This window comes from Pagrus pagrus, assembly GCF_965226575.1.
Source record: "Pagrus pagrus genome assembly, chromosome: 13".
NCBI classification, from domain to species: Eukaryota; Metazoa; Chordata; class Actinopteri; order Spariformes; family Sparidae; genus Pagrus; species Pagrus pagrus.
Window position 1 is genome coordinate 7,014,537 of NC_140197.1, and position 15,043 is coordinate 7,029,579.

The 15,043-nt window shown below is 39.8% G+C and overlaps 2 protein-coding genes across 2 annotated transcripts; both read left to right on the top strand.

Moving 5' to 3' along the window:
• The first annotated feature begins 257 nt into the window (after positions 1 to 257).
• LOC311267819 (uncharacterized protein) lies at positions 258 to 7,898 on the top strand. Its single transcript, XM_084371056.1, has 6 exons — positions 258 to 439; positions 2,217 to 2,326; positions 4,779 to 4,994; positions 5,697 to 6,788; positions 6,922 to 7,090; positions 7,181 to 7,898. Exons 3-6 carry the CDS (start codon positions 4,781 to 4,783, stop codon positions 7,305 to 7,307), a joined length of 1,602 nt encoding a protein of 533 aa, XP_084227182.1. The 5' UTR covers positions 258 to 439; positions 2,217 to 2,326; positions 4,779 to 4,780; the 3' UTR covers positions 7,308 to 7,898.
• Positions 7,899 to 12,714: 4,816 nt separating this feature from the next.
• Positions 12,715 to 15,030, top strand: LOC311267982 (uncharacterized protein). The gene is made up of 2 exons (XM_084371281.1): positions 12,715 to 13,498; positions 13,987 to 15,030. Exons 1-2 carry the CDS (start codon positions 13,433 to 13,435, stop codon positions 14,836 to 14,838), a joined length of 918 nt encoding a protein of 305 aa, XP_084227407.1. The 5' UTR covers positions 12,715 to 13,432; the 3' UTR covers positions 14,839 to 15,030.
• Positions 15,031 to 15,043: the final 13 nt, after the last annotated feature.

A 15,043-nucleotide genomic window follows, 5' to 3' on the forward strand; every position in this document is an offset into this window, starting at 1 on the left:
TTAAAATGCTGTAAATAAAGAACAAGACAGTAATGGTAGATGTAAACAGATGTATTGCAACAAAGGAAAATAAGAAAACATAGAAACTTTCCCGTTAAAAAAAAACTTTGTGGCGATTTGAGGACTTTGTAAAGATTTTTGAATTTACGAGATGCACTTGAACGCACCATGAAGTCCATTTCGGTTACTCCGCCCTGCACCTGGCCTCTCCAACGTGCGCAGTTGAGCTGCAGCGGTTCATCACAGCGAGTTTTTTTCAACAGTTTCAATTGCATCGTTTGACAGAGAGGCGCCTGAATTTGAACAGTCCAATCAGCACACTGCGTCTGACGACTAGTGGGAAGGTTTTTTTTTGCCGAATCCACTCTCGGTCTGTGTGCTACCTTCGGATTTTATCTCATCCAGACTTCTCGACTACAGCTTCTCCTCAGTTTCCCAGGTATGGAAATTTTACAAAAGGTTACATGAAGTTAAATGTTTTAATTGCATTTGGTTAATTGAGTTCGAAAAACAAAACAAAAAACCGTGCTCAACGTGTGTATTTGCAGCCTCAAGGTTGCATGCTAACCGTTGGTGTAGTGTAGTGTTCCGCATGCTAACCGTTGGTGTAGTGCAGTGTACTGCATGCTAACCGTTGGTGTAGTGCAGTGTACTGCATGCTAACCGTTGGTGTAGAGGAGTGTACTGCATGCTAACCGTTGGTGTATTGCAGTGTACTGCATGCTAACCTTTGGTGTAGTGTAGTGTAGTGTAGTGTACTGCATGCTAACCATTAGTGTAGTCTATTTAAGATGTATTCTTGTAACATTTGTGCAGAAACAGTTCAGTCTGTTAAAGCATTTGTTGTCCATTGCAAACTGCATCGCAATTAACCAAGGTGTATGTTCAAGTGTGTTGCAGCAAGTTGCAAGCAGGTGTGTACTGGTTATGCAGCATTAAAGGCGCACTTCTATCGTCATCATAATAGCATGCCAACACTTAGTCAGGATACAACTTTGACAACATTGAAATGCACTGTTTCACTTTGTGAACGGCAGTGTGTGGGGGTAAAATCTTTGGTTGCTCACTTTAATGAGCACATAGTAGAGGGGCGCCAAGTAACTTGCCCTGTGAGAGGATGCAAACGTGTATTCAGTGTAAAATCTTCCTTTACCTCTCATATGTCCAGAAAACACAGACATTGTTTGGAAAATGTGTTTTGTGGATCGACTAACGAAGCTACTAGTGCTGCAAGTGCTACCATGCAAGAAGCTGCCAGTGTGTCAGATGCTGAAGACACTGTTACAGATATGCCTTGTTTCAGTGACTTGTATCTAAGAAATGTATCTATGTTTTACATAAAACTACAGGGACAGCATCTTCTTCCAGCATCTACCATTCAAAACATTGTGGAAGAGATACAGAATATACACGATGTGGGACAGACATATACTCTAAATAGATTGAATTCGCTTCTTAGAGAAATGTCAGTTGCAGATGAAGACATTGTAAAAATCTGTGACACAATAAAGCAATCTGACTTGTTCACAGCTTGCCACACAGGACCCATGAGAACTGCTTACTCGAGAGCAAAGTGTTTTAAAGACATGTTCAAATATGTTGAGCCCAAAAAAGTGTTTTTGGGCAGAGATGAGAACAGGACAGAGAGATTTGCCTACTATGTTCCTGTGCTAAATACTTTAAAGGGTATGCTGGATTCCAGTTTTTGGCAGGGCCTCATGTTAGGGGATCCTAATGATGTTTCCAAAACAGATATTCTCTGTGACTGTCATGATGGTAAGATGTTTATGTCCAACACATTTTTTCAGGAAAACCCAAGTTGTCTCAAGCTGGTTTTATACCAGGACGCATTTGAGGTTGTGAACCCATTGGGCTCTGCGAAAACGAAGCACAAGGTTTTGGCTGTTTACTTCTCTCTACTCAACATGCCCCCCCATGTCCGATCAAATACTGATCATATGCAGCTGGTTTTGTTGTGTAGAGAGAAGGACTTCAAGGAATTTGGCCATGACAAGGTTTTTTCAGAACTGCTGGCTGACTTGAAACTACTAGGGGAGAGTGGAGTAACAATGGATGATGAATCTGTTGTGAAAGGAGCACTGTACTGCATCGCTGGAGACAACTTGGGCTCTCACTGCATTGGTGGTTTTACGGAAAATTTCAGTTCCTCTGCGTACTTCTGTAGATATTGTCTGATCACTCGGACTGAATTTCAGGGTGCTGATCCAGCCATCGTTGGACCGGAGCGGACTCCAGAAACCTATAGTTCTGCCATTGAACAGCTGGAGACGGAAGATGTGACAGAAGTACAAGGGATAAAGTTCAGGTCAGTGTTTAATACTCTACAGAACTTTAATGTTTGTTCACCAGGCATGCCCCCTTGTCTGGGCCATGACATCTTTGAGGGTGTCCTCTCATACGATGTTGCTCTTTATCTTAAATACTTGGTCAACAAAAAAAAATGGTTCACGTACACAAGTTTGAACAGGCGCATCAAACAGTTCAAATACAAAGCAGCAGATGCTTGTTCCAAACCTTGTGTGGTCACTCCTAAAACACTGAAACTTACTGGACAAGCTGTACAAAATTGGAACTTCTTGCGACTGCTGCCTCTGTTAATTGGAGACATGGTGCAGGACCCACAAGATAATGTGTGGCAGTTAACTTTGCAGCTTAAGGACATTGTTGACCTGATTTGTGCTCAGCAAATTTCCAAGCCTCAGGTTGCATATCTGGATATTCTCATCCAAGAATATTTGGAAACCAGGAAGGCACTGTTTCCAGATATCAAGTTGAGACCTAAACATCATTATTTACGGCACTATCCAGGACTGATCCTGAAATTTGGCCCACTCATCAGGCTATGGACTATGCGTTTTGAGAGCAAACATAGTTACTTCAAAAGATGCACCAGGCATCTGAAGAATTTCAAAAATCTGTGTTCGACTCTTTCAGAGAGGCACCAGATGTTTCAGGCCTTTCTTTCTGCTGGAACAGTGAGTCCCCCAACCTTGCAAATAAGAGATGGCTCACCGTTTTACTCCGAACTTTACAGTGAGGAAGTTAAAGGTGCAGTCCTACATTTTGGTTTCACTGAAAGAAATACAAGGATTCCTGTTGATTTGCAGTATCAAATCAAAATCAAATCAAATTTTATTTGTATAGCCCAAATTCACAAATCACAGTTTGCCTCAGAGGGCTTTACAATCTGTACAGAGACGACACCCTCTGTCCTTCGACCCTCGATTCGAGTGAGGAAAAAAATGCGGAAGAAACCTCAGGGAGAGCCACAGAGGAGGGATCCCTCTCCCAGGACGGACAGACGTGCAATAGATGTCGCATGTACAGAGCAGATCAACGAGATCACAATGTATTCAATTATAAGCGATGGTTGACAGGAGTGAAAGTACATAAAGATGTATTACAGCAATAATAATGAAATGCACATGGAAATGTGATTACTAGTGATAACAGTAGTAGTGATTAATGGTAAGGATAGTATGTAGTAATGCACTACAATAATAGTAGTGGAACGTATGTAACAGATGTGACTAATATTAGCGACAGTAGTGGTGGGTGTCAGGCAGGGTCATGGCAGTAGGCGCATCCACGATCCGGCAGGGTCATAGCAGTAGGCGCATCCACGATCAGGCAGGGCCATAGCAGTAGGCGCATCCACGATCAGGCAGGGCCATAGCAGTGGGCGCATCCACAATCCACGACCCGGGCGCGGCCAGGATCCATGGGAGCCTGTAGGACTAGAAAGCACAAGGACTCCGGGGAAGAAGTAAGTCAGTGACATGCAGAGATGGGGCATGTATACAGGCATAATGTATACAGATGGAGAGGAGAGGAGAGGAGAGGAGAGGGGAGGAGAGGGGAGGAGAGAGAAGCTCAGTGTGTCATTGTCCCCCGGACTAGGCCTATAGCAGCATAACTAAGAGCTGGTCCAGGACAGGCCTGGGCCTGTCCTGGACCAGCTCTAACTATAAGCTCTATCGAAAAGGAAGGTCTTAAGTCTACTCTTAAAGGTAGAGAGGGTGTCCGCCTCCCGGACCAAAACAGGAAGATGGTTCCACAGAAGAGGAGCTTGATAGCTGAAGGCTCTGGCTCCCATTCTACTTTTGGAGACTTTAGGAACTACAAGTAATCCTGCGTTCTGGGAGCGTAATGCTCTAGTTGGGTGATAGGGTAGTATGAGCTCCTGGAGATATGATGGTGCCTGACCATTAACAGCTTTGTAAGTTAGGAGAAGGATTTTAAACTCTATTCTTGATTTTACAGGGAGCCAGTGCAGAGAGGCCAATACAGGAGTAATATGATCTCTTTTCTTAGTTCCTGTCAGTACACGTGCTGCAGCATTCTGGACCAGCTGGAGACTCTTTAGAGACTTGTTAGGGCAGCCTGATAATAGAGAATAGAGTATAACGGGATAACTTACAGGAAGGGCCAATTTGTAGTCATTAGGAATGATGAGTCAGTGGAGTTTGGTGAACTCATCCTGATATTCGTGAAAGATGATTCTGCACTTCATTTTCTGATGAGAGTGTATGATGGACAATTTCTTCCACAATACCACATGTACTTGGTAAAGAAGAAGACTGGAGGAAGATTAGAATGCAGACACATTAGTAAGCTGATTGACATGTGGCCTTTATCATCTTACACAAACAATGGATACCAGTTTGTCCCATTGAAGCACAGTGTCTTGTCAGAGTAAATGCTTTGATGTTAGTGGGCCAGAGATTAACCTGTTTTAGGTTTGTGTATCTCAACAGATATGATGGAAACTCAAATACCAAAGAAGATAAGTGATGCAATTGCAGCAGTGCTTCCAGGTCTTCCAGATGAAGTTGTGGAGTCGGTAGAGGATACTTTGGAAGCACTTGGTGCTACCACCACAGATGATCTAAAGTACATCACAGAAGGAGACTTACTGCCCGTATTAAAGCCCATACAAGCCAGAAGACTGGTTAATGCTTGGGCCAAAAATGGTGAGTGTATTGAAAAAGAACTGTTGTAACTTTTACATAAAAAGAAATATCCTTTACATTTCAAACTGCACAAGTAATTGAAATATAATTGAAATCTCTATACATAAGTGCAATATTCAAATCGCCAAAAACTGCAAATTTTTTGATGAAGGTTAAACCACTGTTACAGAGATGGACTAGTCCCTATATCTTGATCTCCAGGTGAAACATGTTATAACACATGTCACATCATCATGATTTAAGTATTTAAGCATTTTCTATGAAAATTATAGTAGTGATGCAAAAAGTTGAATCATATTTCATGTGTTTGTTATGTTTGACAAGGACAACATGCAGCTTCTTTGCTCCAACAGAGTTAACTATGAGCTGATTTACAGCTATAGTCCCTGGGCAAGAGACACAGTGTCTTGTGTTTAGAAAAGAAACTACAATAACTGTTACCTAATATTATATAATCTCTATGCACGGGATTAAAAGACTGCAGTAAAAGTAAAAACCAGAGTACATGTACCTACTTGTGTTTATGCAATATGAGAACTTGATTAAGTGGATTTTGGCTGTCATGATAACTGCAGTATTCATTTTTGACCATATTGTGCAGCTGTAATATCTTGTAATTTATTGATACACTACATTATTTCACAGAGTACCAAAACATTCAATATTTAATGCTTTCAAATTTCATTTGTTGTACTTTCACAGACTCAACTGCTTCAACTCCGAACTTCGTGTGTTCTTCTCCACTGTCTGTTCATTCCTCTCCAACTTCGGTCCTATCCCAGTCTTCACCAGTGTCATCCACAGCTACCTCATCATCCTCAATAAGCTGCTCCCCATTTGTGCCAAACTGGGTAGACAGTTTTCAGATTCCCTGGCAGAAGCTCCCTGAAGAGTTAATGCAGACTTTGGAAAGACAGAAAAGGCCAAGTGCACGACTACGAAGAGAAATGGTAAGGATTATCGTTTCGGAAATGATGAAGATTTGTAAGAGTCCAACCAAACGCAACACTACTGAGATAGCAAAAAGAATGGTGGCTAAGTATCCAAAGTCACCTGAAGATGTGATTGATGGTGATGTTATTGGACTTGGATTCCATTCCCTGGTAAAGCAACTCCAGTCAAGAATTGAAAATGTCAAACGACCAGACACACCAAAGATAACGAAACGCAAGGCAGAATCAGGAGAGGACACTGACGAAATACCTGCTGAACAAAAAGCCAGTATTCAAGACACATATGGCTGTGTCAACTGGGAGCCAAAATATTTGCCACTTCCTGAGACTGTGGAGAGTCAGCATGAAAAAAAAGAAGAAATGAAGAAGATGTTTAAAGAGAAGAACTACACAGCTGAAGATGTGAAAGAATTAGTCAAGTCCACCTATTACACGCAGCGAAAGGACATCAACAAAGGTACAAGCATCCAGAAGCTATGCCAAGAATGGCCTTTTTTGTTTCATGAAGCTGGTATGGAAGGACACTTCCAGCATCTTACTGGTGTAAATCTGATTGAGACCTTCTTTGCAAATGTGGACAAAAAGGGGAGGCTCCTCTTAAACTTCCTCAAAACTGTGTCTGCACAAAAACGCAAACAAGTCCTGGATTCTCTCCTCAAGCTTCAAACTGAAAGAAGCCAGTCCAGCGGTTGCTCAGAGGAACTGACAGAGACGGTACTTCTTTTACTGGCTCATTTTGGTGAGAAAGCAGAACATCTGTTCCATTACGTTGAGAAGACAAGCCTTGCTGAGGAGGTTCAGATGGAGAATGTGCCAGCAACACCCTGCCTCATTGTGTGTGGTAAGTAAACTGAACCAAGTTTAGAATGTAGTTGAATGTAATAACTATTGTATTTGCTTTAATGGCTGACATCGATGATGTTATTATTCAATTTTTTCAATTTTATTTTTTTGTTCATGTTGTTTTTTCTCAGGGTCCTCCTGCTTTGCTGCTGAGATATTCATGTTGAGCATTGACCAAAAGGTTGTCAACGACCACATCACTTCCTTCACATCCGCCATCTGCCTGTTGTTCGGCAGTTACTTCTGTTTTAATATATACTACCCGGGTGAATTGCGGTCAACACTAGAGTTCCTCCAAAGGTACAGATTTCTTTCTTGTTAAGATATTTAAAAATACAATGCATTTGATTAGACACCTAAGATACATTTTTCTTTCTTTTTTTCATCAAGGTGTTTCTTTTCTATAAATCCTGAGAGAGGCACCAAGGTCGAGCACAAGAAGAAGAAGAAAGTGTTCTCAGTCAATCCAAGAGTCCTCACTCTGATCTCGGACCTTGCAGACCATGAGTGGACCTAGACCTTCCTGCAATGTGATGAAGGTATACTGACTGTAACATACACTGCAGATAATATTGTTGTTAAAACTGCACCAAAAGTTCTGAAAGTTGCTGTAAATTTTTACTAGGTGAATTGTGTGGTACTGTTCATTGCAGTAGATTGCACTTTGTACATGTTCTGCTTTACTGCAGTAGATTTTATGCCATGTTTTCTGAAAACTGTCTACCCACTTGTGGTAATCTTTCTAGATCCAGGATTACGTTCAAATGTCCTTACAGTTATAGTGTTTCTTGAGATTATTAATGTAAGAATAGTGAGTGATCACAAAAAACACTGTTCAAACAAACAACCTCAGCATCTAAAACTTATACAATGTCTTTGTTGCTTGATGGTGTTGTATGTATAGCGCCTTTGTTAACTCGTCTAAGTGTGAATTTATATGTGGAAAAATCTACCGCGACCTGGTTACTCCTCCCTTACGGCTCTACCTCATATTGTCCCTCGGGAAACAGCTGGGCAGGTCTCGCTGTTTACTAAGGGATGAATGTGATTGATGATGTGATGTGATTTAGAAGTCTTTCCCATGTTTTGATAGACCGAGGGTGATATTAAAATAACGTTAAAATGCTGTTCGCCAGTGCAGGAATGTCAACAGTTTATATGTGATAGTTAGGCACGATAGCTTAAAGGGGAGTGTGTGTTTGAAGTTCTTATTCTTGATGTACACAGCCTCACAGATAATTTTCATTAAATGAAAATGTTCTATAAAAAAAAGAAGTTTGATTATTTTTTGTGGTTGTTTTATGTACAATATGTACATATTTTACTTTTTACTTCTGACATTCAATCTTAAATCTTTATGGTATTATTTGGTATTTAAAACTATGACGTTTTTATCTGTGAAATCAGCAGTACTAATACACTTTTTACTGTAATGGTATTAAATGCCTTGTAATTTTTACGGTGAAGTTCTGGCAACTGCAGCTGTCGGTTTTTTACTGTTAAACAACACTGGCAAAACCTTTTTTTCTTGTCATAATTGATGGACAATTTTACAGATTAATTTTGTATTTTATAATTTAGACTGAATATTACAGTTAAACCTTTAATATTTCATGGCACAAACGTTATTTTATATAATATTTTCATGTTAATTTTTAGACAAAACAATGTTTTGTTTTTTTTCTTCAGGGCAAACACCTTTAGTTTTACATAAACTTATGGACGCTAACACAATTATTAACCGTAAAATCCGCAGTACTGGTGCTCTTTTACGGTTATAGTTTAAAATGTCTGACCATTATTTTTACAGTCAAGTTCTGGCAGCCGCAGCTGCCGGTGTTTTACTGTCAAAAAATACTGACAAAACCTTTATTTTTGCAGTAATTTATGGACATGTTTACAGAGTAATTTTGTATTTTATAATTTAGACTGTGAATATTACAGTTAAAACTCTTAATATTTCATGGCACAAACTTTATTTTATATAGTATTTTCATGCTAATTTGGGGGCAAAACAAGGTGTTTTTCAAAGGTAAAAACATTTATTCTTACTGTAAAATGTGAAATCTAACACTATTCTTAACCGTAGAATCAGCAATACTAGTGCTCATTTACCGTAATAATATAAAATATCTGGCCATCATTTTTACAGTCAAGTTCTGGCAACCGCAGCTGCCGGTGTTTTACTGTTAAAAAATACTGACAAAACCTTTATTTTTGCAGTAATTTATGGAAATGTTTACAGAGTATGTTTGTATTTTATAATTTAGACTGTTAATTTTACAGTTAAAACCCTTCATATTTCATGGCACAAACTTTATTTTATATAGTATTTTCATGCTAATTTTGGGGCAAAACAAGGTGTTTTCCGATGGTAAAAACATCAACTTTTACAGTAAAATGTGTAATCAAACTCCATTCTTAACCGTAGAATCAGTCCCCCATTAAAGGACTCTGCATCTATCTGAATGAGAATCCCGACGTCTTGGTGCAGGAGTACATGGTGAGTGTTTTGTGAGTAGATTGTGGCTTTGCTACGTTTTAAAACGTATTCAGTTAATCCTGTGATCCTACTTGGACTGTTTAGGTCCATTTGCCCTCTTTATCATCTTGGCAAAGTGATTCCAGTGCTGAGATTAAAACAAATGGTCCAAACAGTCCACTTTTTCTCCATAGTCCCCCGTCATGAAAGTGAAAAACCACCTATTTTGACCCCTCTGCCACAGAGTGAAACAATATTGTTTCTCTTACATTAGGGATTACACCAGTGTGAAAACACTTCAAATTTGTGAATCTAGTGAAAGAAGGAAAAATCCACCATCTTCCTACACTGCACTGACCCTCATCTGACAAGGGCAGAATTGGGACTGGGATACAGCCCTGGAGTAAATCCAGGTTAATGATAAAAATCATCCAGGAACATGAAAACAACTTCCAGAAAAAATGAGGACGAGAATTCAATCTTTACATTAGTTTATAAAGCTTGAAGGCTCCTCTTCATTTGACCTGGAATTTGTTATGTCTGTATTTTTTATTTTTTTTCTCTCAGAAATTGACCATGAATGGCAGCATGGCAGGGCAATCTTTGGCCGTAGTAATCTGCTATTACTACGGCCAAATACTACTTCTAAGACTGTGTACAGTTCTCCATCGCTTCACTTGTAAAGACAAATAGAAACTAAAATTGAAGAATGCTGCCAATCAGAGAACTTTTAGCAGAGAGGAAGAGGGGGGAAATTGGCCCCGTCCACATGGCAGTTAAGGTTTTTTGAATAAAATGTCCTGTAACTCCAGCTATGAAATATACAGCGAGTGCACAGCAAATATACATTCATTTTGAGACAACTGCCTTTAAAATATGTAACTGAAATCTACAGACCCAAATACAAAAAGTGTAATAAAATAAATAAACCGTGTTTTGTCTCCAATAATCTGAAAGATGCCATGTGGAAAAAAAAAAAGAATCTGGTCATCAACTAAGATTCAAGGTTTAAGTGTCACTTATACAAGTGACAGGTAAATATTTAAAAACTGTTACACTGCCTTCAGTCCGGCCATGAATTCACCCTGTACATAAGTAATATAAATAAAAATATAAATATAATATAAATATAAATATCTAATGCAATACTGTTGTAGCAATTGGAACACCAGTTGAACCTGAAATAATCTACACAAGGTTAAAGTTTCATAAATTACACATTAGCCTAAAACCATCTAACCTAAACACATCTCTGGTCCCACAGGTAGGGCCTGTACAGGAAAAAAAAAAGATCCCTACAAGAGCCATGTCTGAGTTGTTTTCTTAGAAGTAGTATTCTTCTTTGAAGTATTGAACATTCTTTACTCCAACTGAATTAAACTAAACATCCTGTTTCACATGGCCCTGATGGCGCTATTTAGACTGTGTACAGTTCTCCATCTCTTCACCTGTAAAGATAGATCGAAACTAAAATTGAAGAATGCTGCCAATCAGAGAACTTGTAGAGGAGAGGAAGAGGGAAAAAACTGGCCCCGTCCACATGGCAGTTAAGGAATAAATACTTTGTGAAGGAGAAGTGTAACGTGACTGACACTTTATTTTTTGTTGGTGGACTTGCAGGAGAGCAAGTGTGAGCTTTAATTGTCCTCCTACCTGGAGCTAACCGCCTCACGTGCACAACAACAGTGAGCTCTCCTTACTGGAGCAGTTTTGTCTTTAAGCTTTGGGCTTTCCTCGAGAGTTGAGTCACATCCAACTCCATTACCACCTTTTGAATCACTTCGAAAGTGTAGCAGAGCTGTGACGGATACCTCATGTTCAAAGAGTAAAAAAGTCCAAACAGGAAGGCTGTTGCAAGGGCCACATCATCCAGATCTTGAAGAACCACCACACCCTCGATGATGATGCCAACATCAGAAAAGTCATTGCCTGGCATCTCTCTGGTGACGTAGATTCCCACTGTCGTTTTCTCAGTGGCACTCAGTGCAGTGGCCTCAGTCATGTCCTGGTTAAAGATAAAACATTTCTTGAAGCTTTTAAAAAAAAAAAAAAAAAAAATGTATCGCTTTTGAATGCAGCAATTCTGATGCTATAGTTTATTTAAACCCATGTACAAGTGAAGCGATGGAGAACTGTACACAGTCTAAATAGTCCCAGCAGGGCCGCGTGAAATGGGATGTTTCAGATGTAGTAAAGAATTTTGAATACTTCTAAGAATACTGTTTTGAACCAAGATGTCACAATAAGGTCAGTCATGGCTGTTTATCCTATGGCTCTTGAATAAAGGTTTTGACATGCAACTGTTCATTTTTATTTTTAATTGGGGTAAAAATGGGTAATGTTAATGATTAAGAGAGTTTATAGAAAGGTATTTGACATTAAAATAAATGATTGCTGGAATGGCAATGGTAAGTAACATTTTTGCATTTCAAATCAGTTCTATAGTTACATCGAATTGTTAACAGTTACAATTGTTATTTAATTTAATCTTGACAATTGAGACCTTGAACATAATTGATGGTTGCCTGTAACCTTTTTCAAAAGAAAAGGTCTAATTTCCATTCTGTGACGGTGTGTCTGTGTCGGTAAAACACTGAAAAACTGACATTGCTTGTTCACTGTTGATTTGTATTACAGTAGAACAGTAATGTCAGTTCAATTCTTTACCTACTGTCACTGCAGTGAAATTAAACATTTTATTTTGAAAGGTTACTAGTGGTTACAGGCAACCATCTTCTGAGAACAATACAAACAATCTGTTTTAAGGCCTCCATTGTAAAATTGTGTAACCGACACTAGAATAGAATACTAACATGTAATTATGAAAATAACTTGTAGTATTTAAGTGGCCAAATAGTATTCGAGTAAAAGTTATTGAATAGTGTTGAAATAAAGTGATAGAATTGTGAAGGATTAAAATGTTCCAAGAGCTCAAATTACTTTATCAAAACATGTTTTAATCACACTGTATCAACACAAAATACACAGGTTTATTGAACATGAATAACTTGTGTTAATTTAACTCAATTGTTTAAGTTGCTGCCAAAGCAAAACATCTGTGTGCAACCAATGTCCACTATTGAATTAAGTTAATCCAACATGTTCCTTCTTTCAGTGTGTGACCTGTGACCTTGTCTTATGACCCATGTAAAGTATTGAGTAATAGTACAGTAGGAAGGGGGGGGAATCATGCACCCCCCGGAAATATGCGTCTAATCAGTGTTTCTAGATTGGAAAAAATGTGTAGAAAATGATGAGCTATGTTAAAAAGTTGTCAGGATGTCCCACGTATCATTTTTATGCAAATTAGTGCTGCCATTATCGAAAAAATCTGATTTCACTATATCTCAGCCAATATTGCAGATAACTGAACAAATAAGGTGTCTAGACCCATGTTTTGAGGGTCATAGATCATAGTAAAACTACTCATAAAGTGATCACATGTTGGTGGTATTTCCATTCCTGTATTCAATACCTCTGTTAAAAGTTCAGCGTCTTCGCCGATGCCAACTGTGTATTTTGCTGGGTCAACCTCCAAACAAACAAGGTAAGAAGCTAACTCAGCTACACACACATGTGGACATCAGTTTCTGCATGAAACCAGAAGCAGGCAGTGTCACAGCTGAGCTAGCTAGCACCATATAGTTAGCCTCTTAAAATCTACGTAGGTTTCTATTCTAATTGTTGTTATAATTGATGGTATCATTAAAACATTTGTTAGTGCCAACTATTAGCTACACATACATGTGGATGTCAGTTTCTGTATGGAATCAGAAACAGGCAGCATCATAGCTGAGTAAGCTAGCGCCATGTTCACTATAGATAGCTAGCCTCTTAAAATCTAGCCTACAGGCTTCTGTTGTTATAACAGGTGGGTATCACTAAAACATTTGAGATTTCATAACAGGGCACCTTTACCATTAATGGTAATTTCTTATTCATTTCTCTAACACTGTGTAGAAGTTGATATTAGGCCGGCATGTCCAAACAAAAATGGAGTGGAGGTCCTGCAGCCCACAAATGCTCTACATCAACATGCATCCTTCATGTGCCATCCAGCCTTGGGACACCAGATGGATTTTTTTCAAAGACCAACAAAGCCTCTATTCTGCACTACCTTCTGGAGGGCACCACCCCACAAGATCTGACATACCCCAAGGATGCCCTGTTCATCCAGGATGCCATGGCGCTGCTCCATACCCTTGCCAACATTCCCCCAACCTGTGGTGAGATATGCTTACAGTTGCTCGACCAAATGGTGGCCAAGAAGCACTTTTTGTTCTCGACTGACAGCTACAATCCGGAATCTATCAAAGCGCAGGAGAGGTTGAGGCGTGGCAGCTCAGAGAAGATCATTTTGGCTGGACCAGCGACCAGGAAGCCATATGACTTCAAAATGTTCCTTGCAAATGACGACAACAAAAAGCAGATCTGCCAGCTCCTACTGCGTGTATGGAGTGATCAACAGGCAGCTTCAAGGCTGGAGAGAACAGAGATGGCAGTGCTGATTGTGTAATAATAATAATATTGCCAGAGTGCTTCTTGGTGATTGGTGAATATTAGTGTAAAATCTTTACATTTTTCTTTCAGTCTTATATTTAAATAATGGTAAAATTGGTAAATTGTGATTATGATTAAAAGTGATTGTCTGTGATTTTTGTGTAGATCTAGAATTGGTGGTGACTGTTGATTGAAGTGACCCTTTGTGTTTTAGGTTGAGGTACGTGAGCTCCCCACAATCTATAGCAACAAGGAGGAGACTGATACAAGGGTGGTACTGTACCTCCATCATGCTGCTTCCCTTGGATACAAGAACGCTGTGGTCAGAACACCTGACACAGATATCTTCTTGATTCTTCTCTACCATGCTCATGCCATCAAGTTGACTGTATACCTGGAAACGGGGTCAGGGAAACATCGTCAACTTCTCAACATCTCTGAGCTTGCAGAATCCCTGGGAGAAAACTACTGTGCCACTCTTCTCAGGTTCTATGTGTTCAGCGGAGAAGACTGTACCAGTGCCTTCAAAGGGAGAGGGAAGGTGGGGCCCTTGAAAAAGCTTGAGAAGAACCCCAGGTTTCACAAAGCGTTCAGTCAACTCGGTGACAGCTGGAATGTCAAGCCTGAGGTGCTGAGGCAGTTGGAGCAATTCACCTGTCTGATGTACGGACAGAGTCGTGAGTCTTCAGTGGATGTTGTCCGTGCCAAGTTGCTACGCAACATGGTGAGGGAGGACAAGAAACTCACTTGCAAGTCTAAGATCGACCTGGCTCGCCTTCCTCCATGCCACTCGGCTCTGAAGCCGCACATCCAATGTGTGAACCACCGTGTCGCCTTGTACAAGCAAGCTGATGAACCTATTTTGGAAAAACCAAAACCCTATGATGAGGGGCAGGAATGGATGAAGACTGATGAAGGAGTGTTGAAACTGGTGTGGTCCTGTGGTCCTATCCTACCAACTTCACTGGTTGATCTCATTGACACTGGAGAGCACGAACAGGAAGAGGAGGAGAAAGAGGAAGGAGAGGATGAGTTTGACACTGATGATTTCAGTGATGATGAATGATTCAGAGTGGAGAACCATTTACTCGACTGTAACTAAACTATTATGATGTTTGGTCCTTGTTTGATCCGTGTTTGATCCTTCTACAGATAAATAAACCTTGGTTAAACACACAACAACCTCTGTCTACCTCTGTTCACCTTGTTTGGTATCTCCAATATTGGCGTCTCGTAATTGGTAAACAGGTTATGGTTGCTTACTAGCATGC

Bases quoted from the DNA above. Each gene is read 5' to 3' on its own strand.
- LOC311267982 (XM_084371281.1), top strand. From the start codon at position 13,433: ATGCCCTGTTCATCCAGGATGCCATGGCGCTGCTCCATACCCTTGCCA. The intron at 13,499-13,986 runs GTGAGATATGCT...TTTGTGTTTTAG, and splicing joins CAACATTCCCCCAACCTGTG to GTTGAGGTACGTGAGCTCCC.
- LOC311267819 (XM_084371056.1), top strand. From the start codon at position 4,781: ATGATGGAAACTCAAATACCAAAGAAGATAAGTGATGCAATTGCAGCA. The intron at 4,995-5,696 runs GTGAGTGTATTG...GTACTTTCACAG, and splicing joins TAATGCTTGGGCCAAAAATG to ACTCAACTGCTTCAACTCCG. The intron at 6,789-6,921 runs GTAAGTAAACTG...GTTTTTTCTCAG, and splicing joins ACCCTGCCTCATTGTGTGTG to GGTCCTCCTGCTTTGCTGCT.